The 26,610-nt window shown below is 55.3% G+C and overlaps 10 protein-coding genes across 10 annotated transcripts; 5 read left to right on the forward strand and 5 right to left on the reverse strand.

Moving 5' to 3' along the window:
* Positions 1–54: 54 nt before the first annotated feature.
* Positions 55–1,051, reverse strand: F5144DRAFT_622828 (uncharacterized protein; the record flags this gene model as incomplete). The annotated part of the gene is made up of 1 exon (XM_066792119.1): positions 55–1,051. Exon 1 carries the CDS (start codon positions 835–837, stop codon positions 55–57), a length of 783 nt encoding a protein of 260 aa, XP_066639412.1. The 5' UTR covers positions 838–1,051.
* Positions 1,052–3,123: 2,072 nt separating this feature from the next.
* Positions 3,124–4,108, reverse strand: F5144DRAFT_495618 (uncharacterized protein; the record flags this gene model as incomplete). Its single annotated transcript, XM_066786111.1, has 2 exons — positions 3,124–3,736; positions 3,837–4,108. 2 exons carry the CDS (start codon positions 4,106–4,108, stop codon positions 3,124–3,126), a joined length of 885 nt encoding a protein of 294 aa, XP_066639413.1.
* A 1,039-nt stretch (positions 4,109–5,147) lies between these two features.
* On the forward strand, positions 5,148–8,041 carry F5144DRAFT_581183 (P-loop containing nucleoside triphosphate hydrolase protein). The gene has a single exon (XM_066789417.1). It carries the CDS (start codon positions 5,387–5,389, stop codon positions 7,874–7,876), a length of 2,490 nt encoding a protein of 829 aa, XP_066639414.1. The 5' UTR covers positions 5,148–5,386; the 3' UTR covers positions 7,877–8,041.
* Positions 8,042–8,261: 220 nt separating this feature from the next.
* F5144DRAFT_581184 (uncharacterized protein) lies at positions 8,262–9,012 on the reverse strand. Its single transcript, XM_066789418.1, has 2 exons — positions 8,503–9,012; positions 8,262–8,444 (listed from the first exon to the last, which is right to left on the reverse strand). Exon 1 carries the CDS (start codon positions 8,873–8,875, stop codon positions 8,561–8,563), a length of 315 nt encoding a protein of 104 aa, XP_066639415.1. The 5' UTR covers positions 8,876–9,012; the 3' UTR covers positions 8,262–8,444; positions 8,503–8,560.
* Positions 9,013–10,667: 1,655 nt separating this feature from the next.
* On the forward strand, positions 10,668–11,163 carry F5144DRAFT_605232 (uncharacterized protein; the record flags this gene model as incomplete). The annotated part of the gene is made up of 2 exons (XM_066791412.1): positions 10,668–10,813; positions 10,962–11,163. The coding sequence occupies 2 exons, from the start codon at positions 10,668–10,670 to the stop codon at positions 11,161–11,163; spliced, it is 348 nt and encodes a 115-aa protein (XP_066639416.1).
* A 1,043-nt stretch (positions 11,164–12,206) lies between these two features.
* On the reverse strand, positions 12,207–13,055 carry F5144DRAFT_517088 (uncharacterized protein). The gene is made up of 3 exons (XM_066786633.1): positions 12,787–13,055; positions 12,514–12,716; positions 12,207–12,433 (listed from the first exon to the last, which is right to left on the reverse strand). Exons 1-3 carry the CDS (start codon positions 12,946–12,948, stop codon positions 12,328–12,330), a joined length of 471 nt encoding a protein of 156 aa, XP_066639417.1. The 5' UTR covers positions 12,949–13,055; the 3' UTR covers positions 12,207–12,327.
* Positions 13,056–14,838: 1,783 nt separating this feature from the next.
* Positions 14,839–17,657, forward strand: F5144DRAFT_336295 (fungal-specific transcription factor domain-containing protein). Its single transcript, XM_066784178.1, has 5 exons — positions 14,839–15,782; positions 15,842–16,014; positions 16,087–16,388; positions 16,450–16,670; positions 16,729–17,657. The coding sequence occupies exons 1-5, from the start codon at positions 14,982–14,984 to the stop codon at positions 17,254–17,256; spliced, it is 2,025 nt and encodes a 674-aa protein (XP_066639418.1). The 5' UTR covers positions 14,839–14,981; the 3' UTR covers positions 17,257–17,657.
* F5144DRAFT_336290 (ABC-2 type transporter-domain-containing protein) lies at positions 17,345–22,781 on the forward strand. The gene is made up of 14 exons (XM_066784177.1): positions 17,345–17,813; positions 17,868–17,912; positions 17,977–18,139; positions 18,202–18,449; positions 18,501–19,045; positions 19,117–20,277; positions 20,327–20,601; positions 20,649–20,824; positions 20,896–20,989; positions 21,044–21,354; positions 21,412–21,618; positions 21,688–21,847; positions 21,923–22,362; positions 22,438–22,781. The coding sequence occupies exons 1-14, from the start codon at positions 17,550–17,552 to the stop codon at positions 22,534–22,536; spliced, it is 4,188 nt and encodes a 1,395-aa protein (XP_066639419.1). The 5' UTR covers positions 17,345–17,549; the 3' UTR covers positions 22,537–22,781.
* Positions 22,782–23,190: 409 nt separating this feature from the next.
* On the forward strand, positions 23,191–24,799 carry F5144DRAFT_336347 (uncharacterized protein). Its single transcript, XM_066784179.1, has 3 exons — positions 23,191–24,021; positions 24,089–24,367; positions 24,420–24,799. Exons 1-3 carry the CDS (start codon positions 23,417–23,419, stop codon positions 24,532–24,534), a joined length of 999 nt encoding a protein of 332 aa, XP_066639420.1. The 5' UTR covers positions 23,191–23,416; the 3' UTR covers positions 24,535–24,799.
* Positions 24,800–25,647: 848 nt separating this feature from the next.
* On the reverse strand, positions 25,648–26,522 carry F5144DRAFT_497292 (uncharacterized protein; the record flags this gene model as incomplete). Its single annotated transcript, XM_066786196.1, has 3 exons — positions 25,648–25,997; positions 26,054–26,164; positions 26,225–26,522. The coding sequence occupies 3 exons, from the start codon at positions 26,520–26,522 to the stop codon at positions 25,648–25,650; spliced, it is 759 nt and encodes a 252-aa protein (XP_066639421.1).
* Positions 26,523–26,610: the final 88 nt, after the last annotated feature.

Consider the following 26,610-nt stretch of genomic DNA (forward strand, 5'->3'; position numbering starts at 1 on the left):
AAACGGCGGCAGCTTAAACCTCTATCTACTGGCTCAACCATCTGTCTCCCGGGTTCAGTAGCTATCTGTCTCCCGGCTAATGCCCCAAAACTCAAACACCTCCGGCGCATCATCAGGGATCACGACATGGGAGAGTGACCTGAAGACAAATTCCCGGCTCAGGCGCACCAGCACATTGTCTTCGTTGATCATCACCAGCCCGAAGTCCCATTCGCCAGTGTCCGCGGTCAGGTTTATCCCGAGTTCATCCGCCCTATTCCCCTCATTCTGCGAGACCGCAATGCGATGCTCGGTCGTGCCAGCAGAGGACTGGGTCTCGACGGCCTCGATGCTGCTGATGTTGTACTCGTTGAGCAGAAGGTTGCCGTTGACCAGCATCTCCTGGTCGTCATAGATGCGGAGCTCCAGGAAGCCCACGTTCGTGCCGATGAGCTGGTAGTGATGGTAGGTCCATTGCACAAACTCGGGCGAGTAGAGGTTGTAAATCTTGGCATAGAAAACCTCCGGGTCGATGGTCAGGTCCTCCCCGTCAGCCTCCGCCGCGGCCATGGCCTCGTACGCAGCCTGGACCTTGGCCTTCTTGCCCTCCTCCAGCTCCAGCTGGCTGGCCTTGCCGTCCTTCAGCTGCTTCAGCTCCTCCTTGCGTTGTTGGCGTTGGGAGATGAAGTTGAAGTAGTAGTCGTACTTCTCGTCGTGCTCGCCGTTGAAGTCATACTCGGGGGGCTCGGACTCTCCAAATTCGGAGATGTCCTCATCGAAGTCCTTGGGTTCCGGCATGGTCGTTTTAGCGTAAATGCGAGTGAACCACGCGGGGTACTCGACCTCTGCTGGAGCCATGGTTGTCGAGTTTTGGGATGTGAAGAGGTTGGCACGGAAGAAAGGTTAGCGCGCAGGAGAGAGAGGAAGAATGTGAGTGTGCTTGTGTTTGGCTCTCAGGGTCGTGGAGAGAGCTGTGGTTCTTGGGCTTTTATAGGCGTCCATCCTCACCCAGCTACGAGCGGGCTCTGTGAGGATGTTCAGGGAGCGACCTGCCCATCCCCGCTCTTCACACTGCGATGGCCATGTGGAGGCCGCAAAGAGTACTCTTTTGGGATGATACCACAACACGATGGAATCTTGGCCTTGGGGTGATGTCGGCGAGACCTTGCTCCACGCCAAGGCATGCTTACAACAAGAGGACCTGCTTATCCTCTTCGACGACGCAATGCCCGGGGAAGCGTCAAGGGGGTGGGGGATGCTAATGCAAGGCTAGGACAAATATCGACCAAGTTCGATGGCTACAATAGTGTCACACTTATCACACGCATAAAGGACCCCAGCCTGAGCGGTGTGAGAAGGAGAGACAGGCTGGGTCACTTTTTGTCCGCCCTCCGGAAGGATCCCGGGTGGAACCCGGGCGGACGTTATGCCGCGGTACATGGCATCTTTTTAGTTAAGTAGTGGGCTTCGGGTACACAAACAAAGCCAAACACTGCTTTCCAACGTGAAAGTAAAATTGCAGCTGATGGTGTGCTTTAGCTTTCCATCGTGTCCTCCACTTTTGAGGTCTGCCCCTAACTTCAGTTAGCGGTGTAAACATGAAGCGGATACCTATCCATGAGCCAAAAGATATTAGCTTACGGTAGCAAGCCTCTCTCCTCGGTTCACCGCTTGAAGGGCTTATTTCGTAGCTGCCCCTTCCTCTAAGCCCGAGAGTAACCTCCCTCGAAGGGAAGAGCTGTTGGCGATCAGCTGAAGGGACTGGACCGGAAGAACCAGGCTGCCAAGCGGCTTGGGTCGAACCCCCAAAGTACCTGATTGCTCAAGGTAGGCGCTCTCTCGGCCTTGTCCAGCGCATGTCTTGAAGTGCCTTCTACCAACGGCTGGTTGTTGGAAGTGGCTTGGAGATAGCTGCGGTCGTCCACTATAGGATCGGTGGGCGTTGGGCCGCAGGTGCGAATAATGATATGCAATCTGATCATTTTCATGCTAACATAATCTACCCATTCCAACACTAATCTCAAGCTATAAGGGTGTAGTTAAAACTGCTCGCGAAATGCAACTAGGTAAATACAGAGAATACCGTTTTTAACCCCCCCCCCTTTTCATTATCAAAATACTATTCTCGCTCGACTCCCCATCTCAACCTGTTTGCCTTGCCGCGTTATGTATGTGAACTACCTTACCGGTCTTTGTCTAGGCTTAATTTTCACTCCAACTTATCATCCTTCAAGCGGTGTTTACATAATATGGCCTGTGTGGTGGTGGTGGCTGGAGCGGTCGGGTCTCCATGGAACTGGACGTGGTTTGGGAGATCTAGGAGAAGAGCGGAGAAGAAGCTCCAATGGGCTTTGCTCTGACTCGGTTGCCCCTTCGGGTATAATGGATCGAAACTCTTGCTAACCCGTTATCTACCTAACGATCTCTTCTTTTTTAATACCCCCTACGACAAGGCAGATAGTATCAACCCTCCAAGGTGCGTACGTTACCATGCTGACACCGTCTTCTGAGTTATAATTACTCAGTCGATATAAATTTCTCGATCCTATGTCGTTTCTTATCTACCTAACCGAATTGCATCCCTGAGGTCCTATAATCTCAGAAGGCACCGAGGCTGGTAATTTCTAATCAGCGTGCAAGTAGGGACTCAAATTTTATAATTATTCCTACCAATGGATGTATCCGCTTGGAAATGCCACCTTTATAGGAAACGGGACGCTGCCACAAGCCCACGACACCTCTGCAGCATGATGCAAACACCCTTACACCAGTTTCCCAAATGGAACTCGAATCCCACCACTACCCGATTTGAAAAGAGGCACGTTTATCGGGAGCCTAGAAGAGGCCTCAGCGACACTCGGCCAACTACGCTAGCAACGCAACATCCTTCCAGTAACGGATAGCGGGCAGTTAATATACCATTGTATTGACAAACGTGGCCCAGTGCTGTTATGTACTAACAGGGCATCAAGTATGGACAAGAATGGGAAGATCTATATACAGAGACGCAGCAGACGCTGATAACCGGCTCGCCGGTTCCTTACAGGCACTGCGAGTAGTAGTCATTTGAGAACTTGCAAGTGTACGGGGAAGCACACGTCGTGCAGCCGTTGAACTGATGTTGTGTTAGTAACCTCGTCTTATTTAAGAACCCGATTTAAGAGTACTTACGCCGATGCCGCCGCATTGCGACCATTGAGCGGCCGCGCAGCCGCTGCTCGTGGTGGAGGTAGCCGGCGCAGGGCTGGTGGTGGTGGACGACGAAGGGGCCCGCGTGGACGTGGCGAGGGTCGTCGACGCCGGGGAATTGGTACCGCCGGAGCACCCGACACGTGACGAGCTGATGACGATATCGTCGTACCAGAAGGTGTTGGTGTCGCCGCCGTACGACTCCCAGCCGAAGTAGACGGCCGAGGGCTTGGGCTTGATGCTGCTGCGTTGCCACTGGCCGGCGTTGGGGTTGCTCTGGCCCGGGATGCTGGTCAGGCCGGCGATGGCCTGGCCGTTGAGCCACGTCTCGATGGAGCCGTCGCTGCCGACGTGGTACTCGAAGCACTGCCAGCTGCCGGTGGGCAGGGCGGTCGAAGCGGCGACGCCCTGGGGCGAGAGGTCAGGGAGGGTGGCGTCGTCGGACTCGCGGTTGTACATCAGGATCGAGTTCTGGCCGCCAATACGGAGATGCTTGTTGGTACCCTGGGCTGGGTCAGGCATAGTGATAAAGGAAACGTGCGAGGAGGTTAGGGCCTTGGACGCTTTGCTATAAGAAGTAGATAATATTAGTCATGCATTTCTTTTACGCGTTGACTATCACGAGGCAATGGTCGGTCCTCGGTAGCCTTCGTTACTGCCCAACTTACAGATAAGTCCTGACGTAAAAGTCGCCGCTGGGGACCTTGTTTGTGCCAAAGAAAACATGCCCGCAGTAACCACCGGCGCCATCCACGCGGATAGAGTTTTTCCCACTGTGGGCGGTGGTGCTATCGAGGGACACCTTACCGCCCTGGTTGCAGTCGGGGGCGTAGATGGGCCATGCGGTCTGGTCCCATCCGCTCTCGAAATCGTTGGACACCTGGGCGGCGGTGAAAGGGAGGATGGCGACAGCCGAGGCAAGGAGGGCTGTCTTGAACATGGTTGCGAATGATTGCTGCACGCTTTTAAGATTCAATGCAAAATACACAGGGTCCCCCAGGAATAGGTAGATAGGTAGTGAACAGAGACAAGATGATCAGGCACCGCCAAGTAAATGGGTGCCAAGTATTTATATGCCAGATCAATACACTCTTCTCCCTGTCCAAGCAAGCTCGGTACGGAGGCTCAAACTGGAAGTTCGGCGCTGGTGCGATTTGGTTGCCGTGGTCCCTTAATAGGCAAAGAGCCGGGCGCATCGGACCGTAGCAAGGGCCCTCAATTTATCCTAGCAAGCGAGCCAGGCAATTTTAGGATAGCGCTTTAAATCATGTTCCCACCGCCGCAACGGCGGAAACACAGAAGCCGTTTCTTCGGGACCTTCGCCGACCTCAGCTCCAGCGATGAGCCGCAGGTTGATGTGGCGAGGCAATGACCATGCGATGGCCGTGTTCTAAGTTCGCCGTCGATGCAACGGTGGGTAGTTCCGCGTACCTCTGTCGCGATTCTCCAGCTAGAGGATCCTCTAGGTGCAAACGGGGGCATTCATATTGGTTGAAGTTTGTGCAAGACACGCTGTTTGTTTGGTGCCTGGTCCTATAGGTTAAAATGCAACAAGCCGTCGAACTGTCACTTTCTTTCTGACTTTCTGGCGCCTCCCGCGGTTGTTGTGGCACATTTGCCGTCAGGTGAGGCCAAACGAATTGGTGCATGCCGATATGCCGCGCGGAACAATCAAGTCCCAAAATAGAGCAATGTCTACGATAGACATTACCACGTAACCGGGTTCGTGGGCCAGTGAGGGAAGTGACAAGCCTGGGCCTTTGCACTCTCGGCAACTGCGGGCCAGCCCCCGGAAGAGACGGAACATAACCGATTAGGAAAGACCCCGGAAGGACCACCTCCCCTCTCGGCCGGCTCTACATTTTCACGATGGGGACATTCCGCTTCTTGAAGAGTGCGGGTTCGAATCCCGCAAAGTAAAACCCTTCGTTTTCGTAGTCGATTACCTTCCTGCGTTAGAATGGGAAGTTAGTCGGTGGTAAGCTTTTTAGCTAAGACTTCAGAATGCGGCTCAGATTGTCTTTGCAGTCCAGAAACTTGGAGGCTTTCCTTGGCAGCGATCCTTGCCGATCTCGCACGTGACGACGCGCATGCATTCTTGCCTGGCCGCTCGCGTTCGACGACTTCGGAAGTGATGCTGCGATGCTGCGATGGTGGCGATGCGATGTCCCAACTCCCCGACAATCGATAAATTTAGTTCGCCATTAATCGCAGGGCCATGGCTGGAGTTCAATTGGGACTTGAGGTAGCCTTCTACCTCTACCCATGCGGGCTATTTGTGGTTTTATTCGCGTCGCAATCTGTTTATTACTACCGCAAACGACAGCGACGAGCCAATGGCGACCACGATCACGACCATGATGCCGATGACGACTCAGATGATAAGGAAGCACCCGTTATCCGGCGCTTCTATGCCCGCCTGATCTGGGCTAGCCAATTCCTTCTCAGCCTCTTGCTACTCGCCTCCATCATTCTCGTTGTTCGGGATGCCGTTGTAGGGACACAACCCCATTCAAACTTCCCCTATAGTGGCTACCTCGCTGCCCATGTCGGCCTGCTGCTCTTGTTCCTCGCTGGCCTCTTACCGAACCCCGACGGACCATGGTCGCCCACCGCCTCCAATTGCCACTCCTGGGTCGCTGGCGCAATGCTCGAGGGCGTCATCATAGCCCTGTTTGGTACCCAACAACGCTATATCAAGGTGCAGCCGAAGCTACGCGACGCCCTGCTCGGCCTGGGCATAGCCAGAATCGCCACTTTTGTCGTCATGATAGCTTTTGTGGTACGTCGCCACTATGCCCTGCGATCATCTCGGTTGAGCTCGACCACCGGCGAGCGCCAGGGCCTACTGGAAAATGGCAACGGCCACGCAGCGCCAAGGGGCAAAGGCGGGAAGCCGCGTGACCCCCAAAGCTCAGGATGGCTCGACTACATCGCCGGTTTCCGCGTCCTTTTCCCTTACCTGTGGCCCAAGGATTCTGTTGTGTACCAGGCCACTGTCGTGGTCTGCTTGATCCTGCTGATCTGCCAGCGCATTGTGAACATTATGGTTCCTTTACAGCTTGGGTCCTTGGTCGAGTCCCTGGGGTACGGCCGCATCCCGTACCGAGACATGATCCTGTACGTCGTCTACCGCGCCTTACAAGGTAATCAAGGCGTCATCGGCGCCGCCCGCTCCGTCTTGTGGATTCCCGTCTCGCAGTCGCTCTTCCGCCGGCTCTCGTGCGCCGCCTTCGAGCACGTACTCGGCCTCTCTCTCGACTTCCATCTCAGCAAGAAGATCGGTGAGGTCACTAGCGCCCTCAGCCGTGGCGCCGCCATGAACACCTTCCTCGAGAATTTTGTCTTTCAGGTCTTCCCCATGGTCTTCGACATCTTTGTCGCCGGCGTCCTGTTTTTCGTCAAGTACGATGCCTTTTACACCATCATCGTCTTTTTCATCATGTGGTCGTACATCTTTTTGACCATCTATATGGCCAAGTACCGCGGCCGCCAGCGCCGGGACATGGCCACGAAATCGCGCGAGATGGATGCCGTCAAGACGGATGCCATCATGGCCTACGAGACGGTGCAGCACAACTGCGCCGTTGGCCCCGAGACGGAGCGTTTCCGCGGCCAAGTGCTCATCTACCAAAAGGCCGAGCGCCTGGTGCAGTTGTCGCTGAACGGTCTGAACCTCACACAGAGCTCCATCTTCTCCGTGGGGACGGCTCTGCTCGTCGCCGTATCGGCCTACAAGATCTCCAAGGGCCAGCAAACCGTGGCCGAGTTTGTGAGCCTGATTGTCTATTTCTCACAGCTCCAGGCTCCTCTGAACTTTTTCGGCACCTACTACACCATGCTTCAGAACAACTTGATCGAAGCAGAGCGCATGTTGGATTTGTTCAAAGAGACTTCCGGGGTCGTTGAGAAGCCCGGCGCTGCCAAGCTGACCAACCCTCGGGGAGAGGTGGAATTCCGTGACGTCAAGTTTGCCTACCAAGGCAAGGCCGGCCAGAACAAGCCCGCCATCGACGGCATCAGCTTCAAGGTGGCCCCGGGCACCAAGACGGCCATCGTTGGCGAGTCGGGCAGTGGAAAGTCGACATGCCTCAAGCTCCTATTCCGTTTCTACGACGTGGACAACGGCGCTGTCACCGTCGATGGGCATGACATCCGGGACCTGACGCTCGACAGTCTCCGGAGGAGCATCGGCGTGGTGCCCCAGGATACGGTGCTGTTCAACGCGACCATCATGTACAACCTGCTCTATGCCAGCCCGAACGCCACCGAAGCCGACGTGTACGAGGCCTGCAAGGCGGCCAACATCCACGACCGCATCATGGACTTCCCGGACCAATACGCAACCATGGTCGGGGAGCGCGGCCTGAAGCTGTCGGGCGGCGAGCGGCAGCGCGTTGCCATCGCCCGCGCCATCCTCAAGGATGCGCCCATCTTGCTCCTGGACGAGGCCACGGCGTCGCTGGACTCGCACACCGAGCGGCTGATCCAGGACGCCCTGGAGCGGGTCACGTATGGCCGCACTACGGTTACGATTGCCCACCGCCTGTCGACCATCACGAGCTCGGACCAGATTGTCGTGCTCCATAAGGGGAACGTCGTCGAGCGTGGGACACACACGGAGCTGCTTGCTCTCGGGGGGCGCTATCATTCCATGTGGGAAAAGCAGACGACGGCGGAGAAGGGGGATAAGAGCGTGGAGCGGTAAACGATGGTATTGTGGGGTCGATTATGCTAAATTTGACACACTAAACGGCTGTGGACTATAATTTGTAGGCATGTATTATAGAACAGTTTCTAAAGAAGCGCAACACCGGGGCGTGTTCCAGCGTTCATGGATTCCATAAAACACTAACAAATGTGATTAACCCAGCTTGTTCACCCCCCTGCATCGATGCCCCATCCGAGTTCTTGTAACCCGCTAGTCTCTCAACATTTACGAAGCGGCAAACCCCAACGATGCTGTGGGGCCCAAATACAAGACAATATTACGACAATGCAAAGCACACAGTATACGACGTCCTTTCACTAACCTGAAAGCTTGATTCAGTTCCATAGTCATACGTTTGGGTACTAGCAGATGTAAAAAGAATGGATTGATCTGGTAAAAGCAACTTTCATAACATGAAACCCTGCCTATTTCCCAGTGTGCCCCGACAGCAGCAACGTTCCATTTCCATGCTCCCAGCAGTGAACCAGACCGGGAGCCTCTTGAAGGAACGAGCGTCATTGAGCAGTCCCATCCCAACAACTACGAAACCGCGACCCAGCTCGCTCTATCGAACCAGTCAGCCACAACCCAAACACAGAACACAACAAAACAGTCCACCTCACCTTCTCAGGCATCTCTAGCATTATCACCCCAGCCCACATAGGTACCTAGGTAGGTAACCTAGCGATAGCACCGCCCCCCCGAACAAAACGTCGCCGCCTCGGTACAACACTCCAGCCCGCAGCACTTGCTCGTGCGGCAGCAGAAGCCGAACGGGCAGTACCGCGGGAAGTCGATCGGGCAGTACAGCGCGTTGATGCTGAGACCGCCGCCGGGCTGCGGGATGTCGGACTCGTTGGCGCCGGCGCCGGCGGAGATGGCGTTGTCGGTGAGGGCTTGCTCGGGGAGGGAGGCGCCGTGTTGGCTGGTGGTGGGAGTGGCGAGGGTGAGGGTGAGGGTGGTGAGGAGGGTGAGGAGGTGGAGGGGGGAGTGCATTGTGGGTGGTTTTTTTGGGGGGAGTTTGAAGGAAGAAGGGTGGGCTGTTTTGGTTTGTGTTGGTTTGGTTGTTGTGTGTCTGGCGGGTTGGTGGATGGTGCTGGGTGGGTTGATGGGATGGGGGAGCTTGGTCCTTTTATACACGATGGCTGCCCTCAGGGAGAGCGTCCGTCCAGGACAAGCTGTCACTTTTTGGCTCTCTTACTCAATCTCAACCTTGAAGCTCGGTGACTGGGTTGCTGGCGGTTGGCTCAGCTCAGTCGGCGATCAATGCCGATCAATTTGGGCAAACATTCTGAGAAGACCCCTGGAGATGTAACTTTCACTCTGAGCCACAGCCTTGTCAATGAGGAACTCCTCTCTCCCTCTCTCTTGTCGAGATGACCCGCTTGGGCTGAGAAGCGTGAACCGCGCAAGAGGTCCGACCGGTGCGTGTAACCCCAGCGATGAATGATATTAACAGGCAAAGCAGAAGAGTGACCGAGATGCTGACTGCAGCCGTTGTACAAATTAATCAAGGCAATTTGCCGCACACCCCTCTGAGTCGTCTCCAGGACCGTGCTCTTTGACTCCTTGATCGATGTTGTCATCCCATTTGATTCTCACGACTCCGGGTTTCCAGCCCCATTCGTCGTTTTGAATATTGTTATGGTCACAGACCCCCCCTATTTAACATAAGGTAGGTACTTTCTAGATCTCATCATATAGTTACCGCTTCAGTGGGCTCGTTCTTTGCGAATGCGGGCATAATGAAGTTGGGTACACATCAAAATGCATAACCACCAAAGCCAGCACAATCCAGAATCTGACCGCCTTGCCGACAGGCTTCGGGTCCAACAGGCGGTCTCGCACACATTTCCCAATCTGATGAACCTGGTGCACTGGTTGAGTGTTTCTATTACAATCAGAGAAAAGGTAATTGGGTAGCTGGCATAGAGTTCTATTGGGCGGCGTCGTACATTAACATAGCCCCCTTTCTGTGCGCGTGTGCCGATCTCCCCTCTTCGAGCTGTCCTCTCAGCCTTCCATCACTCCAAACACATCCCATTTCAAGCGCCACAAAACTTCAAAAAGCATAAGACGGTGAGTTACAGATGCCGGGCTGACGGAATTCGGCTCGGGGCATGGAACCTGTGAATGCGTGAGCAAGTTGGCAACAATGATCGTTTGCGCGGTCGGCGGGTTTTGTAACTTCTGACCTTGCGCTTTTTGCTTCCTCCTGCCAACCCGGGCGTTCTAAGTACCAACCTTTTGGCGGTTAGCGCGATATATATGCGGCTACAAGCTTTGATGTCCATTAATAGTAAAGACCGTTGCTTGATCAGGTGGTCTAGTACTATACATCTATACACATAGGTACCCCGAAAGAGTTACATGTACTACTCAGCAGGTCCAGTTAAAGTGGAACAGCTTCTATCTATTAACATGCTAACCTGGCGAACTCTGTGGGGTCTCTGTGGAGTTCAACCTTATCGGGGAGAGAAAATATAAACAAGTGACATCGTATTACCATGGTGAATAAGAGTTCACTCTCTGCTGGCTCCGGTCAGGCTCGGCCGCCTCAACCACGCCGGGCGAGCTCCGGCACCCCATCAGGTCACTGCATCTACATCGGGTAATCAACTCGAGTATGTCGCTGCCCTCGCCAAACGGGGTTAAGTCACAAGTGCGACCGGGCGTTGCGGGCAGTCATGTGGTGTACCTGGGTACATGTACCTCCCCCCTTTCTCAAACCCACACCCTGCTGGCGACTGGACGAACTCACAGGGACACCAATCAAAAACGTCACACCATGGGTACGAGGGCGCGCAACCGACGCAGGCCCTTCCGTTGGCTTGCGGTGTTTGTGGTCGCCCTTTTATCCACCTCCACCCTGGCGCTCTGCCAGCAACATGCAGCCGAAATTGCCGTTGGGTTTGACCTCGGGCAGTCCTACGGGTAAGCGAGGCCGTCGTTCGTTGCACGGGTGCATAACTCCGCATCATATGGAACTTGAGATATCGTCTGGCATTACCCCCCCAGGACTGCCGTCGCTAACTTCAAAAACGGGACTGTAGGTAGCCAACCTGGCCAAGGTCCGCGCCAGCCCCGAGTACACGGCACGCATGGCGCGGCTGGTCCGGGAGCCCGCGACGCCGTACTGGCCGGGGCGCTTCGGCCGTGTCGGTTCGTCACTGAGGCTGTGGCGGTTCGTCAAACGCAGCCTGGGGTTCCCTGCCACCGACGCCGTGGCCGTTTTGATCCAGCTCGTGGTTGCGTTGAAAGCCGAGGCTGAGGCTACCTTATAGAGCCGTATTTCATAAGGTTGGCCGCCCCGTTGACAGTCTTTGATCCCCAAAGCTATGATTGACTCAACCGTGTAGCTTTACCAACGGTTCGGTATACGCCTCTTTTCATGGCGCAAGGTGCTTCTATCGACTCTCCTGGGATAGCTACCTTGGCTCCATTGACACAACTTATGGACTAGACAGGCTTGATGCAACGACCCCTGAGAAGTTCTGGGATGGACTCCGGGGCCACCTACCTTCTGCCGTTGCCGGGTTCACGAAAAAGCATCCACGCCATTCAGGCTCCGAATTTGTCGTCCTCACAGCCAGCGAGGCGGCTGGCCGGCCCGAGTTCTTGGACGTTATCCAGAGTGTCGCCAAGGACATCCCGGAAGTTCAAACTCAGCATGGTGTCGCCAAGAGGGTAGAGGTAGAGGTTGACGTCTCTGATGACCCAGGGTTTTCTGCTGCTCGTGGGGCTGCTTTCTGGCTGCGCATGAGAATGGCTTCGTGTCACAGTATGATATGATCACAGAGGGGGCTAGAGCCTATGAGTTATGATGGGTTCAAATTGTCCCGATTGGCCCTATTTAACCTGTCTATATCGGCCGTTGATGAAGATGCTATGGAAGATTGTGAATATTCCATCCATATACTGCCTCTGATGCAAGTTCTGCGGGGAAGCCGTTTCACGGCTCCTACTACTGTTGACCACCAGGTATCTAGACAACGGGATTCTCGGCACCCTGCGCAAGCGACCCATTGTAACGTACTACAAGCTGTTTGAGCCTTGTGGGAGCCGGAATATGTGAAAGAATCTGACGGCAAAGGTTTGAGCGCAACTCACAGGGAAAGCAATCATACATGCACGCAAAAGGGGGCGGCGCGCTGTGGCAATCGGAGAGAAACAATCACACACGATGGAGGAAACATATTAACGAAAGCCTGTCAGTGTCCGCGACCATGACGCATCACGCATGCGGCTAGGGCATCGGAGGCATTAGGCAGGCCAGGAACGAAGTATATAGCAGCACTCGGCAACAGAGAGGATTTGAGATCAAGAATCCGCATTCGTAAAGGGACCTAGCTATCGCTAAGCCACACAGGGGTAAAACATCAATCTCTCTGTGTTGAGGGACGCAGAGCCTTCTTTACAAAAGTCACGATTCTCCTCCATCCCAACCCTTAAATGTAGTAGTAGATCTTCTCGCAGCTGTGGTAGTTGTAGCTGGCACCGTTGACATGGTCGTCCTTGTATCCAGCGAAACTCCTGTAGCCATTGGAGCCGGACCTAATGAAACGCACAGGAATGGTTAGCCGGCCACAGACATTAAATCCAAAGGCATCAGGTCTAAAAGAGAGAAAACGTACCCAACGGAAGAGTAGTTAGGCTGCGACTGGGCGCCAGACGGGATGTTCCAGGTGAAGGTCACACCGGTGGGGAAAGTGCACGACTGGCTGCCGCCCTCCCAGACGTGGTAGGTCTCGGACGATGTTGAGGTCCCCTTGACGCAGACGTTGTTGGAGGGCGGGCTGTAGCCCAAGCTGCTGCAGTCCGAGTCGTTGGCGCAGTACTATGGCTGGGTAAGTCTCATGCCAACCACGTCAACCCCTCTGGGCTGGCTTTGCTGTTTGGGTACATACCACGACAATGGAAATCCAGGTCTGCGGAACACCGGCGCCGCCAAAGGGACGGCAGTTGAAGAGATGAATTCCCTCGCCCCTCTTAGCGAGCTCCGTCGGAACGGCCAGAGCACCCTGGGCAAGAAGAGCCGCGGAGGCGAAAAGCTTCATGAGGCCAACCATCTTGTCTTGTTGTCACTTGATGTCTCGAGAGAAGAACTGAACGGGAGTGCTGGTCTGGATTCTTAGCTGCGACTTGGTTGGGATGTCCACTTTAAGTACATTTTTTGTTTGGGTCATACATTCTAATCATAAGTTCAGCCCCTCGGGCTCCGCCAAACTGGTGTCCCCATGGATGGTAAGATGGTACTCGATGCAGCTGTGTGGGCGCTGACTCTGTTTCTGCATTCCTCCGAATAGGCGCTTGGACAAAGTAGCATTGATCCTAGGCAGCTCAAGTTTGAGATGCTGCACTAGTCGCCTCGTCGAGTTGTAAATGGGTCTTACTCATCACATGGGCTGTTCAGCCCGTTCTGGCTGGGGTGTTGCAGCGAGGCTTACTCACGCCCGTGATCTAGCACTTGTAAACCCCAACCGAGTGGACAAATAACCGAACTATGGGGTATCATGCTGTCCCATTAGTCTTTCAAGAATTCAATAGCGCTGACTGTGGCGTCACCGGCCCACTTCAAATTATTATTATTATTCATACTCCGCTATGCCCTAGGGCGTGCCGGACCCTCTGCTATTTAGTGTACAGGAAAACCGTGCCCTCCCGGGCCGGGTGAAAAACCCCTACCAACAATCAAGGAACGATGCGTTCTGGTGAGTCTACGTATACAAAGAGAGGAGGCCTCCTGGCCTCCGAACGGGGGCGCTTCAGGCCGCCGTTTCCAGCTCGAGCCTCCTGGCCAAGCTGTACATCGGCAGCCTCCCCGAGTCCATCAGCCAGTCGAGGATCCTCCTCGCAAGCCGTGCAGTCGTGGGATTGATACCGTGTAGAACTGAGTAAAAGTCCCGTCGTGTCCGAATTCCAGTTCTCTCCCATCTTCGAGTCAACGGTGGGGCCAAACACCACACTACCAGGTGTTCGGTAGTCTCTCGTCCCTCACCACACTCGCAGGCAGGCGTCAGAACCTCCGGGACTTCCCGTGTAAACAAGTAGTCCCGTAAGCCTATTGCTCCCGTCCGGACTTGAATGAGCAGTGAGCTTTTCGCCTTGCTGAGACCGTCATGCCTCCTTAGGGTTTCGTTCCAGGAGACCAAAAGCCTGAGGGTCAACTGCGACCGAAACTCTCCTAGTTGAGCGTCTAGCGCTTTGATCTCGCCGCCGTTCCACACCTGCTTGAAAGCAGCCTTGACCACTGCTCGCTTTCGGCTGGTCCCCGACGCGCTCAGCTGCTGCAGCCCCTCCAGAATTTTCTTTGTGATGTTGGCGCATTCGTTGGAAAGCTGAAGGATCGCGTTGGCATCGCTTGAAGCTTGAGTGCTGTTTGGGGATTGTTCCGCGTTCTGAAGGGTCCGCAAAATGTCTTCAAGGTCCTTGGAAAGGACTCGCATAGTGGCGAAATCGCCGATGTTCTCTCCGTGCGAGTTCCAGATGTTCCAGGCGGCATTGACAAATTGCCCCCCATATTCCAACATCTGTAGGATGTTGGCTGCCAACCCGAGGGCTGCAATCGCTTCAGCCATTATAGCGTACTATGTCAGAAAGTCTCGATGCTGGGTTCTTCAGACAGTGGTCAGTCGCTCTTCCATGCGTCATGCGTGATGTTGGACGGACTGTCGGCGGAGAAGCTCAGGTTGCCCGCACGGGCAGCGCGACGTTGGGCATATCACCCTGTGCCTTTCAGCTGGTCTTGCGAGCCTGATCGATTATCGATGACCAAGCTGCGCCACCTATGCAGCCTGCGGCCATATTCGGTCACACAAATGTCGGGTTCTGGCTTGGGATTGGATGAAGAAACGAGATATTGACGAAATAATCGTTGTAATCGAGATGCAGACCAATTGAGAAGCCGCGAGGCGTTGTCGACAGCGAATTGATGCCTTCAACCTGGTCGAGAATGTGGGGCTCAATTAAACTTTTGCTTGCGGATCCGCTGCGCACATTCATTCGATGCCTTCCTTTTCACCATTGTCTCGTTCGTTCATATTGAGGCTACAGCGCATTCTTTTCTCAGTTTCCGCTACGATCTGACGGCGGTGAAATTACAATGGAACCGCCAAAATGGCGAATATCAAAGGCTTGCGAGGAATGTCGCACCAAGAAAATCCGCTGCGATGGTGACGACCCTTGTGGCCGGTGCAAGATGCGCGCAGTTGATTGCGTGTACCGTGCCAAGGCACGCATCAGGGCAAGAAGAAGCCCACCAGCGCCCGTGCAACAGAGACGTGGTGAATCGGAGCTGGGCCGCCCCCCAGAAGAGGACGATCATGGCTCCGATTCTCGGGCGCTCGAGAACCACAGTGTGGCGGCGACACACCGAGCATCGCCGTCCATGTTGCTACAGTTGTATTATGGCCCGTCGTCCAACTTCTCGATCGTGAACTTCATATACCACCAGATCGAGGGCACGAGGCCCGTGTCGGGCCATCAAAAGGAGGTCCAAGAGATGGGACCCGGTCTAGACCGCTTCAACCTACGGAGCCTGTACTTTGGCGACCTGGCCGATAACGCCGAGTCGTGGCGCGTGACCAACGACACAGCACCTATGCTCGTTGATCGAGAATTGGCTGACCGTCTCCTGGAGCGGTACCTTGCCACTTACTGGCATACTATGCCTATCTGGCCCAAGGACGAGTACCGCCGCCAACTTGCACGTCTCTACGTGCCGTCCGAGATGTCCTCATCCGAGAACCCCGACACAATTGTCGTCCTGTTGTCTATGGCAATGGGTGCTTCCATGCTCGAGGAGGAAGCGGTAGCAAAATTCCTGTTCCAGAAGGCTAAAAGGTGGTCGGCCAGATTTGACGAGATGGTCAACGTTCAAGCTGTTCAGATAGCATTGCTCATGATAAGTCCCTATCCTGCTCGTTACTACCTACTTGACCAGACTATCCAACACCCACCCACTCGCAGTTTTACGCCGAAAGAGCAAGGCCTAACTCGGCCTTTTTGGTGGCGGGCACTGCAGTCCGCAAAGCGGTAGGCGCCGGCCTTCACAAAGATGTTACGGGAACTGCGCAATCTTGCGAAGATACCCGCCAGCGGAGGGTAACCATCTGGAGCCTCTTTTTCTGGGAGACGTAAGACCTTCGCCCTTCTAGAGTCTAGAGATTATCTCAGCCCCAGCTAACAACAATCCCGCCGTATTTTAGCTGGCTCTGTTTCAGCCTCGGGCGTCCAAGTTCGTTCCCCGAGGCCGAGATGAGAGTACCGCTTCCTGCCGAGCAGAAGTTCTTGCAGTCCCTCGTGACGCTAGCTCGGCTCATGTCCAAGTGTGCCACGCACATCTACAACCAGAATCACAAATCCCTGGCCCCTATTTGGAAAGCTGCCAACGAGATCCGCCGGGAGCTTCTCCAATTTGCCGAACAGCAGCGCAAGGATTTCAACTTTGGCCTGGTCGGTGACCCGGGCGCCGGCGAGCTTGGGGTCTGCCAGACCATCATATCGACCAGTGAGGTCCAATAAATCTGCGCCCGTCAACAAGGTTTTCTCAGCTAACCAGCCCCCTACAGTGTACCATCACACGCTGGTCTTGGTATTCCGCCCCTTTTTAGTGCTGCGCGCTAAACTGCGCCAGGAGGACACAACCTCCGGCAGCAATCCTGCCAATAACGGTAATGGTCTGCCGACACCGCCGCCATGGTTGGATAAGGCATGCGAGTACTGTCTGGAAGCTACGAGGCACTGTCTTGTTTTCCTTGTGGGTGCCTGCGAGGAAAATATGCTATGTCGTGTAGGGAACCCCTGAATGCAAACACTGTGACCGTCCTGGTGCTGACTCGGTTGTGCAGGAGGTCAAATACCACGCATTCTTCATTGAGAGCGCATCCCACGTCTTAGCACTGGATATGCTAGGTGATAAGGTCACCGGCCGCTCAAACCTGCCCTGGATCCGATCGGGGATCCGGGCCCTCCGGATGATGTCCAGGCCTGGGAGGACCCAGAAGAGCCGGGTCCACACAGACGACCTGGCGGACAACCTCGAACGCATCACTCGTTTCGTATATCCGGATTTCCGGGCCAGTGCCGAGATTCCCAGCCCTGCCGTGGATACCGCGACGGATACGAATAATCTTGGGGCCAGCCTGGCGCAGCACCCCTTGCAGCCGCCATATCCCGATGTGAGCATGGTCTTCGGCCATGCCTCGCCGGCGGCCATGTCGCCATCCGCCATTCTTAGCCATGAGGATGTGGAGCAGCATGCTGACCTCACGCCTCCAGATGGTGGATGGAACTTTGACTTTGCAACCGCCGATATGGAGGCTTTCCTGTCGATTGATCCAAATTTGGACTCCTACCAGCTTCCCATATACCCTTAGTCTCTACTTTTAATCGAGTTTTATCTCACAAACAATCCCAGCCCTACTAGGAGTGGGTCGAGTGGTGATCGTTCACCCCTGGCAGTGCTTGTGCTATCATTCGCGGATACGGAGCATGCCGGATATACGGATATACGGATATGTCAACCCTCACAGCACGATCTCGCTCTTGGGGATGCCGCAGATTCCCATTCGTATAAAAGGTGGAAACAGTCCAGCTTTTCGTCAAAATGGTGGCTATCTTGTTTGCCCATTGCCTCCCGTACCCGATCCTGTGATCAATCTCGCCCGGGATGGCGTGGTCCGCAGAAGCCGATGCCCCCCGGCACACCCCCTTCGATGCTTCAGCTAGCGAGACAGACGTCGAGGTCAACCATGCCTTCGCGGGCGAACAACATCCCAAAGATGAAGCCATCCAGAAACGACTAACTCTCACTTTCAAGAATGTCACTGTCAATGTGACGGCCCCGGGCGAAGCACTGGGTGATACCTTGTTGTCATGGGTAAACCCCAGCCAGCTGCTGGATGTCTTTCGGAAGAAAGAACATACTAAGAGGGTATGGACATGCCATACAGATGTGATCCAGCTTCGGGAACTGACGCGGTATCAGGCCATTCTGCACGAGGTTAGCGGCCAGGTCAAACCCGGTGAAATGGTGAGCGAAACCCCTTAAAGCCAGAGCAAATCATTCATTATTCATATTGACGCATACGTATTAGCTCCTCGTCCTTGGCAGACCTGGTGCTGGTTGTACGTCTCTCCTCCGTGTACTGTCCAACGACCGCAAATCTTTCGACGAAGTTGAAGGCGAAGTGCGGTACGGCAGCATGGACTGTCAACGGGCGAGGCAGTACCGCCAGCAGATCACCTTCAACACCGAGGGTACTCCCATGCCGGTACTCCACTTTTTGCACCATAGATGGAGGTAACTGACCAAATGCCAGACGATGTACATTTCCCCGCCTTGACCGTAAACCAGACCATCAAGTTCGCTTTGCGGAATAAGGTGCCCCGGGAGAGGGAGGAGCACTTGGAAGAGAAACAGCAGTACGTCCAACACACGAAAAACAACATTCTAAGTTCCCTGGGCATTAGCCACACGGTGAAAACCAAAGTCGGCAATGAGTTCATCCGTGGCGTCTCTGGTGGAGAGAGAAAGCGTGTATCCTTAGCCGAAATGATGGCCGGCCATGTGAGTACCACACTCACCCAGTAACACTATACGGCTGCTAAGACGTTGCAGGGAGCAATGCAATTCTGGGACCAACCGACGCGTGGCCTCGACTCCAAGACAGCTCTAGGATTTGCCGCCACACTACGCGCCGAAGCCGATCAGAGCGGACGAACTATCGTGGCCACCATGTATCAGGCGGGCAACGGCATCTACAACCAGTTCGACAAAGTGCTCGTCCTTGCCGATGGTTGTGTCATATACTACGGCCCAACAAGCACCGCTCAACGGTACTTTGAATCCCTTGGTTTCGTATGCCCCAAGGGCGCCAACGTCGCCGACTTCCTGACCTCAGTCACCGTCACCACCGAGCGCGTAATCGCTCCCGGTGCCGAAGGCAAGGTGCCCACTACCCCTCAAGAATTTGAGAGAGCATATCAACAGAGTTCAGTGTGTCAGCAGATGCGCAAATCCGAGCAGCCGGTTGAGGCCCTTGCGGCCGAAGTCGAGGATCTTGAGGCGTCGGTCCAGAGGGAGAAGAAGCTGAGACGCGTGGACGGCAAGAGAAGCGCTTATACCGTCGGTCTCCGAGACCAGATCATCAACTGCACCATCAGGTATGTACAAACAGCCCCGCGTCAACCATCCCACCCCTCCCCTCAAAACTAATCCCCCCTCCCCCCCTCAGACAAACCCAAATCATCCTCAGCGACCGCCTCTCCCTCACCATCAAGCTCCTCTCCGCCACCATCCAAGCCCTCGTCTGCGGCAGCCTCTTCTACCACCTGCCCCCCACCAGCACCTCGCTCTTCTTGCGCCCCGGCGCCCTCTTCTTCCCCGTGCTCTACTTCCTCATGGAAGCCATGTCGGAAACCACCGCCTCCTTCACGGGCCGCCCCATCCTCGCCCGCCACAAGCGCTTCGGCTTCTACCGCCCGCTGGCCTTCTGCGTCGCTAACGCCCTGACTGATATCCCTGTTGTTTTGCTGCAGGTGTCGGTTTTCTCGCTGGTGCTGTATTTCATGGCGGCGCTGCAGATGGACGCTGGCAGGTTTTTTACGTTTTGGGTGGTGGTCTGCGCGAATAACCTGGCGTTTTTGCAGCTTTTTCGGGCGGTGGGCGCGCTGTGTCGGCGGTTTGGAATGGCGTCGCAGCTGACGGGGTTGTTGTCGACGGTGTTTTTTGTGTATGGCGGGTATTTGATTCCGTTTCGGAGCATGCATCCGTGGTTTCGGTGGATCTTTTACCTTAACCCGGGCGCGTATGCGTTTGAGGCGTTGATGGCGAACGAGTTTGCTGGGCTGCAGCTGGAGTGTGTTGCGCCGCAGTATGTGCCGTTTGGGCCAGGGTATGATGGTGATGGTCTAGAGGGGCATCGCGGGTGTACGGTGGTGGGGAGTGATAATGTGACGGGGGTGATTGATGGGTATGAGTATATCTCGCAGCAGTACTCGTATGCGACGGGGCATATCTGGCGGGGGTTTGGGGTTTTGATTGGGTTTTGGATCGCCTTCATTGCTGTCACGGCACTGGCGTTTGAGCTGCGGGCTGGGGAAGGGGGATCGTCGGTGTTGCTCTACAAGCGCGGGCTGAGAAACAAGAAGAAGGCGGAGCAAGATGTTGAAGCTGTTGCTGTCACTCAAGAGGAGAAGGGGAAATCGGCGACGTCTCTGGTGGCGGCTCCTCCTCCTTCCAGGCTGGTTAAGCAATCCACCTTTTGCTGGCATAACCTGGACTACTTTGTCAAGTACCAGGGCCAGCAAAAGCAGCTGCTTGACAAGGTGTTTGGCTATGTCCAGCCAGGAAACCTTGTAGCGCTGATGGGCTGTTCTGGAGCAGGAAAGACGACGTGAGTTCATATCTTGTTTATTTGCTGCCCGCGCTCTAACATTGTCCAGTTTGCTCGACGTCCTTGCCCAAAGAAAAGATTTTGGGGAAATCCACGGCTCCGTCCTGATCGACGGCAAACCACAGGGCATCAGCTTCCAGAGGATGACGGGCTACTGCGAGCAGATGGATGTGCATGAGGGCACTTCGACAGTCAAGGAGGCGCTTGTCTTCTCGGCTCTCCTGCGCCAGCCACGCGGTGTCCCCGAGGCGGAGAAGCTTGCGTATGTCGAGCACATCATTGATCTGTTGGACTTGCGCGACATCTCGGACGCCCTCATAGGAGGTATGTGTGGTTGCCGCTTTCACTTGATGGATGCTAACCTGCAGCAGTACCTGGCGCCGGTCTTAGCATCGAACAGCGAAAACGAGTGACACTTGGCGTTGAGCTCGTAGCTAAGCCGACTCTGCTGTTCCTAGACGAGCCCACTTCAGGTCTTGACGGACAGTCTGCTTACAACATTGTGCGCTTCCTGAGACGCCTCGTGGAGGGTGGCCAAGCTGTTCTTGTATGACCAGTTCTTCCCAACGTCCGGTGCATCTCTCTACAGATCGGCTACTAACCTGACTCTCATGATAGTGTACGATTCACCAGCCGTCGGCAGTTCTTTTTGAGGCTTTTGATGCTCTGCTTCTCTTGGCCAAGGGCGGTCGTATGGCCTATTTTGGGGAGAGTGAGTACATTTTGGTCGTAAAATTCCCTTCCGCTCCATGCTGACCTCTCGTAGCTGGCAAAAACTCGGCCAAAGTCCTCGACTATTTTGCACGCCATGGTGCGCGATGCCCAGAAGACACCAACCCGGCCGATCATATCGTTGAGGTCATCCAAGGAGAGGGTGAGGCCAAAATTGACTGGGTTGACGCGTGGAACCAATCTCCTGAACGTCGGCAAGAGCTCGAGAAGCTCATGTCCTTGACCCAAGAGGATGCCGCCGCCCTCGACCACGAAGAGGAAGATAATGCTGAGTTCGCATCGCCAAAGTGTTTCCAGTTCAAGATGGTTCTGTACCGGCTGATGCTACAGCTGTGGCGCTCGCCTGTGAGTTTTGGCTCATGAAAAGTCAAATACAACGTGGGACTAATAATTCGGTTGCAGGACTACGTCTGGAACAAAGTTAACCTGCACATTTTCGCAGCCCTGTTTAGCGGCTTCACGTTTTGGAAAATCGGAGATGGTTCCTTCGATCTCCAACTGCGTGTCTTCGCCGTCTTCAACTTCATCTTCGTGGCGCCAGGTTGCATCAACCAGATGCAGCCGTTCTTCCTGCACAACCGCGATCTGTTTGAAACCCGCGAGAAGAAGGTCAGTACTTGTGCAAGGACAAGAATACCCTAGGAGAGAACTGAATAGAGTGCTGATTCGACCTAACAGTCAAAAACCTACCACTGGGTTGCCTTCATCGGCGCCCAGATCGTGTCCGAGATCCCCTACCTCATCCTATGCGCGACCCTCTACTTCTGCTGCTGGTATTTTACCGCCGGCTTTCCAGTAGATGCGCGCGTCTCAGGTCACATATACCTCCAGATGATCTGTATGTCAACCAGCCCCTTTCCCCCAGGCCATCATTCCTCCGAACCCACTACTAACAAGCGACCTCCGCACGCAGTTTACGAATTCCTCTACACGTCCATCGGCCAAGCCATCGCAGCTTACGCACCTAACGAGTACTTCGCAGCCATCTCCAACCCGCTGCTCCTCGGCTGTGGCCTGGTCTCCTTCTGCGGCGTCGTGGTGCCCTACACAGCCATGCCGGCCTTCTGGAAGTATTGGCTCTACTACCTCGACCCCTTCCGCTACCTCGTCGGCGGCCTCCTGGGGACCCTGCTGTGGGAGGTCCAAGTGCAATGCAAGCCCGACGAGTTCACTTCGTTCAGTCCGCCTACGGGTCAGACTTGTGGCGAGTACATGGCGGACTTTCTTGTATCGAATGCCGGGTATGTGGAGAATGCGAGCTCGACGGCATCGTGCCAGTACTGTCCTTATGCGACGGGTGGCGAGTATGCGCAGGTGTTCAACCTGAATGAAAAGTACCACGCTTGGAGAGATGTAAGTGGCCTCACTTGGTGCCTAGGTACCTGCCCCTCAAGTGTGTGTCGGTTTATTAACTCTGGCCGCGCACAGACTGGTATCACGGCGCTGTTTTGCATATCCTCATATACGCTTGTCATCGTGATGATGAAGCTGAGGAGCAAGAAGACGAAGAGCGCCCGGTCGGATTAGACTTTGTTGGTCTGCCGCGTGGATTTTGATATACGATAGAATACTTAGGTAATTAAAAGGGCTTTGGGTTCTGGGCCGTCTTCGGTCTCACGCCTAGCCCAAAAAGGCTCCGTGCTTGCGGTTGAGAACTTGAGAATGGTTGGTACTTAGGTGGTAATGAAAAAAACAGCTCCAAGACCCGGGGCTAATTAGAGGGCCGGACCCAGGCTAATGTTAACGCCGCAAATTCCGACACCTTCAACCCGCTTCATTTTCTTCACATTCTTCTTTCTTCACGAGTCCTGGATCGACCCCTGCACGTGCCCTGATCGGTAGAATGGACCAGGGTGTAACCCGATTAGGAAACCACTCTCTCGTTGGACGGTCGTCCACAATCCCGGAGATCCGGAGGAGACGATTTGAACGCCGAATTCGACGTCATCTGTGAGCTACCGAAGCCTTGTAACCGAGTTCTCGGTTTGTCTGCCGGCCCCTGTCAGACAGTTTAATGCACGCATCCCCACTACCCGTTTAGGAAACCACTCTCGCACTGGTTCGGTGACTTCAATACATCTTATTGAAACTGGAGGCTGCGTCACCATGGAGTTTAGTTTGGATCATGATTGTCACCACGGAGCGAACTACCTACCTCCGATGGGACGGACATGGCAACATGAACAGACATAAAAGACCGTCTGCATCCCCTCGATATCGAACGTAAAACCCACCATCATCTCTCACCAGACAACAACCAAGCAACCAGCCCATCTAAACACTCAGTTCCGACCCCCGACTATCAGCTTCACGCACATACACCAATCCCCTTCCAAGTCAACCGACTCCTCCCCCAACACAACAACCCAACAACAACAACAACAACAACCCCCAAACAATAACAACCATGTCCGACGACGTCGCCACCCAAAAGCGCAACCTCCCCCTCCTCGCCACCCGCGCCCTCTGCGCCGGCAAGACCTACATCGTCACCGGCGCCAACGTCGGCCTAGGCTTCGAAGCCGCCAAACACCTGGCCTCTCTCGGGGCTGGCCGCGTGATCCTGGCCGTGCGCACCGTTGCCAAGGGCGAGGCGGCCAAGGCGGCGATCGATGCGGCCGCCGGCACGGCGGGGACCGGGGTGGTGAGCGTGTGGAAACTGGATTTGGAGAGTTTTGAGAGTGTGCGGGGGTTTGTGAGGCGGGCGGAGGAGGAGTTGGAGAGGATTGATGCGGTGGTGGAGAATGCGGGGGTGGCGCTGGCGGAGAGGGAGATGGCGGAGGGGCATGTGAAGCCGGTGACGGTGAATGTGCTGAGTACGCTGTTGATGGCGGTGTTGTTGGTGCCGGTGATGAGGGCGAAGGCGAAGAAGGTGGGGGATGGGGTGATCCCGAGGATTACGGTTCTGACGAGCAGGTCGGGGTTTGGTGAGGACGGGCGCGTGGATTGGGAGGGGGTGAAGGGGGATGCGATTAAGGGGATGGATGCCGAGGATATGGCGCCGGCTAAGACGTGAGTTGAGCCCCTTTTTTCACGCCAGGGTACCTATGCTGGGATAGGTCGGCTAACATCTGAACAGATACCCGTTATCCAAGCTCGCCGAGGTATTCGCGGTTCGCCATCTGGCACGCGAAGTGTTGCCGGTCGAAAAGGGGGGCGTCATCATCAACCTAGTCTGCCCTGGACTATGCGTCACCGAGCTTAGTAGGAACGCTCCTGAGGAATTCACAACGCGCCTACGTCACTTGCACGGCTTGTATGGACGGACGGCCGAAGACGGCAGCCGTACGCTGCTGCACGGCGCTGTGGCCGGTGTGGAGAGCCATGGCAAGCTGCTTCACTCTTGCGAGGACGGCGAGTAAGTTGCCCTGCTTTCTTGCGAGGAAAAATCCCTGACTAACGAGTGCTAGGCCCGACGTCCCCGACTGGATCAAGAATGACCTTGAGGCCCAGAAGACCACCTGGGAAGTCATCGCCAAAGAGCTGGAGGCGGTCGAGCCGGGCTGCGTAACCAACATGCTTTAGTGTCTGAGGGCGGTGTTGTGCAGAGTGCCCGGTGGGATAGGGAGGCAAGGGAGCCGTTTTTGTATAGGATATGTACCCAGCCGAATGTGCCAACTTACACCACTCTATCACCTTTAGAGACCAACCGCTTCCAGTCCCATGCACCTTTCCCAAAACGCCTTCCCCCGCCTCCCATGCCACGCCTCCACCCAAGGAAACCTCTCCAGCACGCACTTTACATCACCCCAACTATCTAACTTCAACCGTCTCGTCACCTCCCTAGTCCCCTCAACGACCCACCCACCCGTCCCCTCCCCAGAGTCCAACACCCCCGCCACAACCCCAATGATTACCATCCACAGCACCGCTTCCAGCACCGCCCGCTCCCCATCTCCATCCCAAACCTTACCCCTGCCCATCCACTCCCCACAAGCCCACTCCACCACCTCCCTCGTCGCCTCCCCCAACCACGGCACCGGTAAGCGAACCTTCACCAACGCTCCCGGCCCACCGCCCCTTAGAAAACTGGCCACAAACCCCGCCAGACCGACGCACACGGCCCGCTCGGCGGTGGTAGAACCCTCCGTATCGGCCGCAGCAGCCAGGTCCATAACGCCAGCCCCGATAGATTCAAGGGATTTAACACTCTCCCCCCAGCAATCCACCTCATCGCCGGCCAGAAGTGGTGGTGATGTGGAGCTGGATGGTAGTGAGAGGATCTGTAACGCCTGGAGGCGGTAGCCTAGTAGGATGAAAGTGTCGTGGACGGCGGCGCTGGGGAGCTTGTTGGTGGGGTGTGGGGTGGTGGCTGCGGTCGAGAGGAGGTGGGCGGTGCGGGTTGCGTCGTGGAAGAGGGCTGCTAAGGGGGCTGTGAGGTGGAGAGGTGTGGATGGTGGTCGGGAGGGGAGTAGGGATGGGCATAAGGGGTGGAAATGGGTTTTGTTGGTTTTGACATGGCTGTGGGGAATGGGGTTGCTGGAGAGAATTTGAAAGGCTTCTTCGAGTGCGAAGCGGGGCGGCGTACCCAGGTTAAGCCAGTATTCAATGTCGGATCTGGGGGGTGGGTGTCAGTAGGGGGTTGAGAGGCGCGGTCTCGGTGTCTTGGTACCTCACCCACTCGGGCGTGTTAGGGGTTTACGTGGGGACGCACCGGAGGATCTTGCGGGCTATTTCAGGATTGTTCTTGGAGAACTCCAGGATGCCACCGCGTATTTGGAGCATGCGCTGCATTCCGTCCATGTGCACAAGGCCACGGTGGAACTCGCCTTGCTGGCGTTCGTACAAGCCCAGAATCAACACCGCCGTCACAGTTTCGGTCGATACAGCATCCTTCCCGGAGAGGCGCGTGTTGATGAGCCGGAGGGCCAGACCTAGATGACGCATCCTCGCGTTCCAGTTCCCTTGGTTGGTAACAGGAGAGGGGTCTGAAAGGTCAGGGAGGCTGGGGCATGCGGCGAAGAACACAGCCATGGCGCCGTGGAAGTCTGTGGACATGTTAGCAACTAGGGATACGTGGAATCGTAGCTGCTTTGAAACTAACAGGCTTCGTCTTGGAATAGGGACTGGAGGGACCACATCTTGGATTCCGAGTTGTAGTCTAGAGCTAGGTCTAGCTCGGGAGCATGGCGAACCCCGTCTAGGAAAGAAATAGCTGTGGGACAGTAGGTAGTCAGCAAGCTGAAGAGTGAGTCAGAATGCTCAAGGCACTCACCCCTTTGAACAAGATCGAGCGCGCCAGATCTGTCGCTTTGCTGGAGGTGGGCTGGAAGGGCACTCAGACGTCCAAGGCCAAGGATTGATACACTGCCACGTGTATTGTTGGATTCTGGTTGTTCAAGGGCAGATGTGACCTGGGGACTCGGTGCCCTTGTTGGCCTTCTCAGCAACTCTTTCTTTGACCGCCGTGAAATCTTCTTCCCGGCGTTACGGCCGATAGCCACATGGCTGCGGATGCGTTTTCTCGCGGTCTTGTCGATGGCGTTGCTGTTGTCGACAAATTCAAACTTCATTTTGTACTCGGGGACGAGGTTACAACGGTGCGTCAGACACTACTAATTACTCTTACTTGTTGTAGCAGAGTAGTCTTTTAGGATTCAG

This window comes from Chaetomium tenue, assembly GCF_020726465.1.
Source record: "Chaetomium tenue strain MPI-SDFR-AT-0079 chromosome Unknown F5144scaffold_6, whole genome shotgun sequence".
Classification (NCBI taxonomy): domain Eukaryota; kingdom Fungi; phylum Ascomycota; class Sordariomycetes; order Sordariales; family Chaetomiaceae; genus Chaetomium; species Chaetomium tenue.

Bases quoted from the DNA above. Each gene is read 5' to 3' on its own strand.
- F5144DRAFT_581183 (XM_066789417.1), top strand. From the start codon at position 5,387: ATGGCTGGAGTTCAATTGGGACTTGAGGTAGCCTTCTACCTCTACCCA.
- F5144DRAFT_581184 (XM_066789418.1), bottom strand. From the start codon at position 8,875: ATGCACTCCCCCCTCCACCTCCTCACCCTCCTCACCACCCTCACCCTC.
- F5144DRAFT_517088 (XM_066786633.1), bottom strand. From the start codon at position 12,948: ATGGTTGGCCTCATGAAGCTTTTCGCCTCCGCGGCTCTTCTTGCCCAG. The intron at 12,717-12,786 runs GTATGTACCCAA...ACCCAGCCATAG, and splicing joins CCTGGATTTCCATTGTCGTG to TACTGCGCCAACGACTCGGA. The intron at 12,434-12,513 runs GTACGTTTTCTC...GCGTTTCATTAG, and splicing joins CCTAACTACTCTTCCGTTGG to GTCCGGCTCCAATGGCTACA.
- F5144DRAFT_336295 (XM_066784178.1), top strand. From the start codon at position 14,982: ATGGAACCGCCAAAATGGCGAATATCAAAGGCTTGCGAGGAATGTCGC. The intron at 15,783-15,841 runs ATAAGTCCCTAT...ACACCCACCCAC, and splicing joins TTCAGATAGCATTGCTCATG to TCGCAGTTTTACGCCGAAAG. The intron at 16,671-16,728 runs GTAGGGAACCCC...TCGGTTGTGCAG, and splicing joins AGGAAAATATGCTATGTCGT to GAGGTCAAATACCACGCATT.
- F5144DRAFT_336290 (XM_066784177.1), top strand. From the start codon at position 17,550: ATGGCGTGGTCCGCAGAAGCCGATGCCCCCCGGCACACCCCCTTCGAT. The intron at 17,814-17,867 runs GTATGGACATGC...ACGCGGTATCAG, and splicing joins AGAAAGAACATACTAAGAGG to GCCATTCTGCACGAGGTTAG. The intron at 21,355-21,411 runs GTGAGTTTTGGC...ATTCGGTTGCAG, and splicing joins TACAGCTGTGGCGCTCGCCT to GACTACGTCTGGAACAAAGT.
- F5144DRAFT_336347 (XM_066784179.1), top strand. From the start codon at position 23,417: ATGTCCGACGACGTCGCCACCCAAAAGCGCAACCTCCCCCTCCTCGCC. The intron at 24,022-24,088 runs GTGAGTTGAGCC...ACATCTGAACAG, and splicing joins GATATGGCGCCGGCTAAGAC to ATACCCGTTATCCAAGCTCG. The intron at 24,368-24,419 runs GTAAGTTGCCCT...AACGAGTGCTAG, and splicing joins CACTCTTGCGAGGACGGCGA to GCCCGACGTCCCCGACTGGA.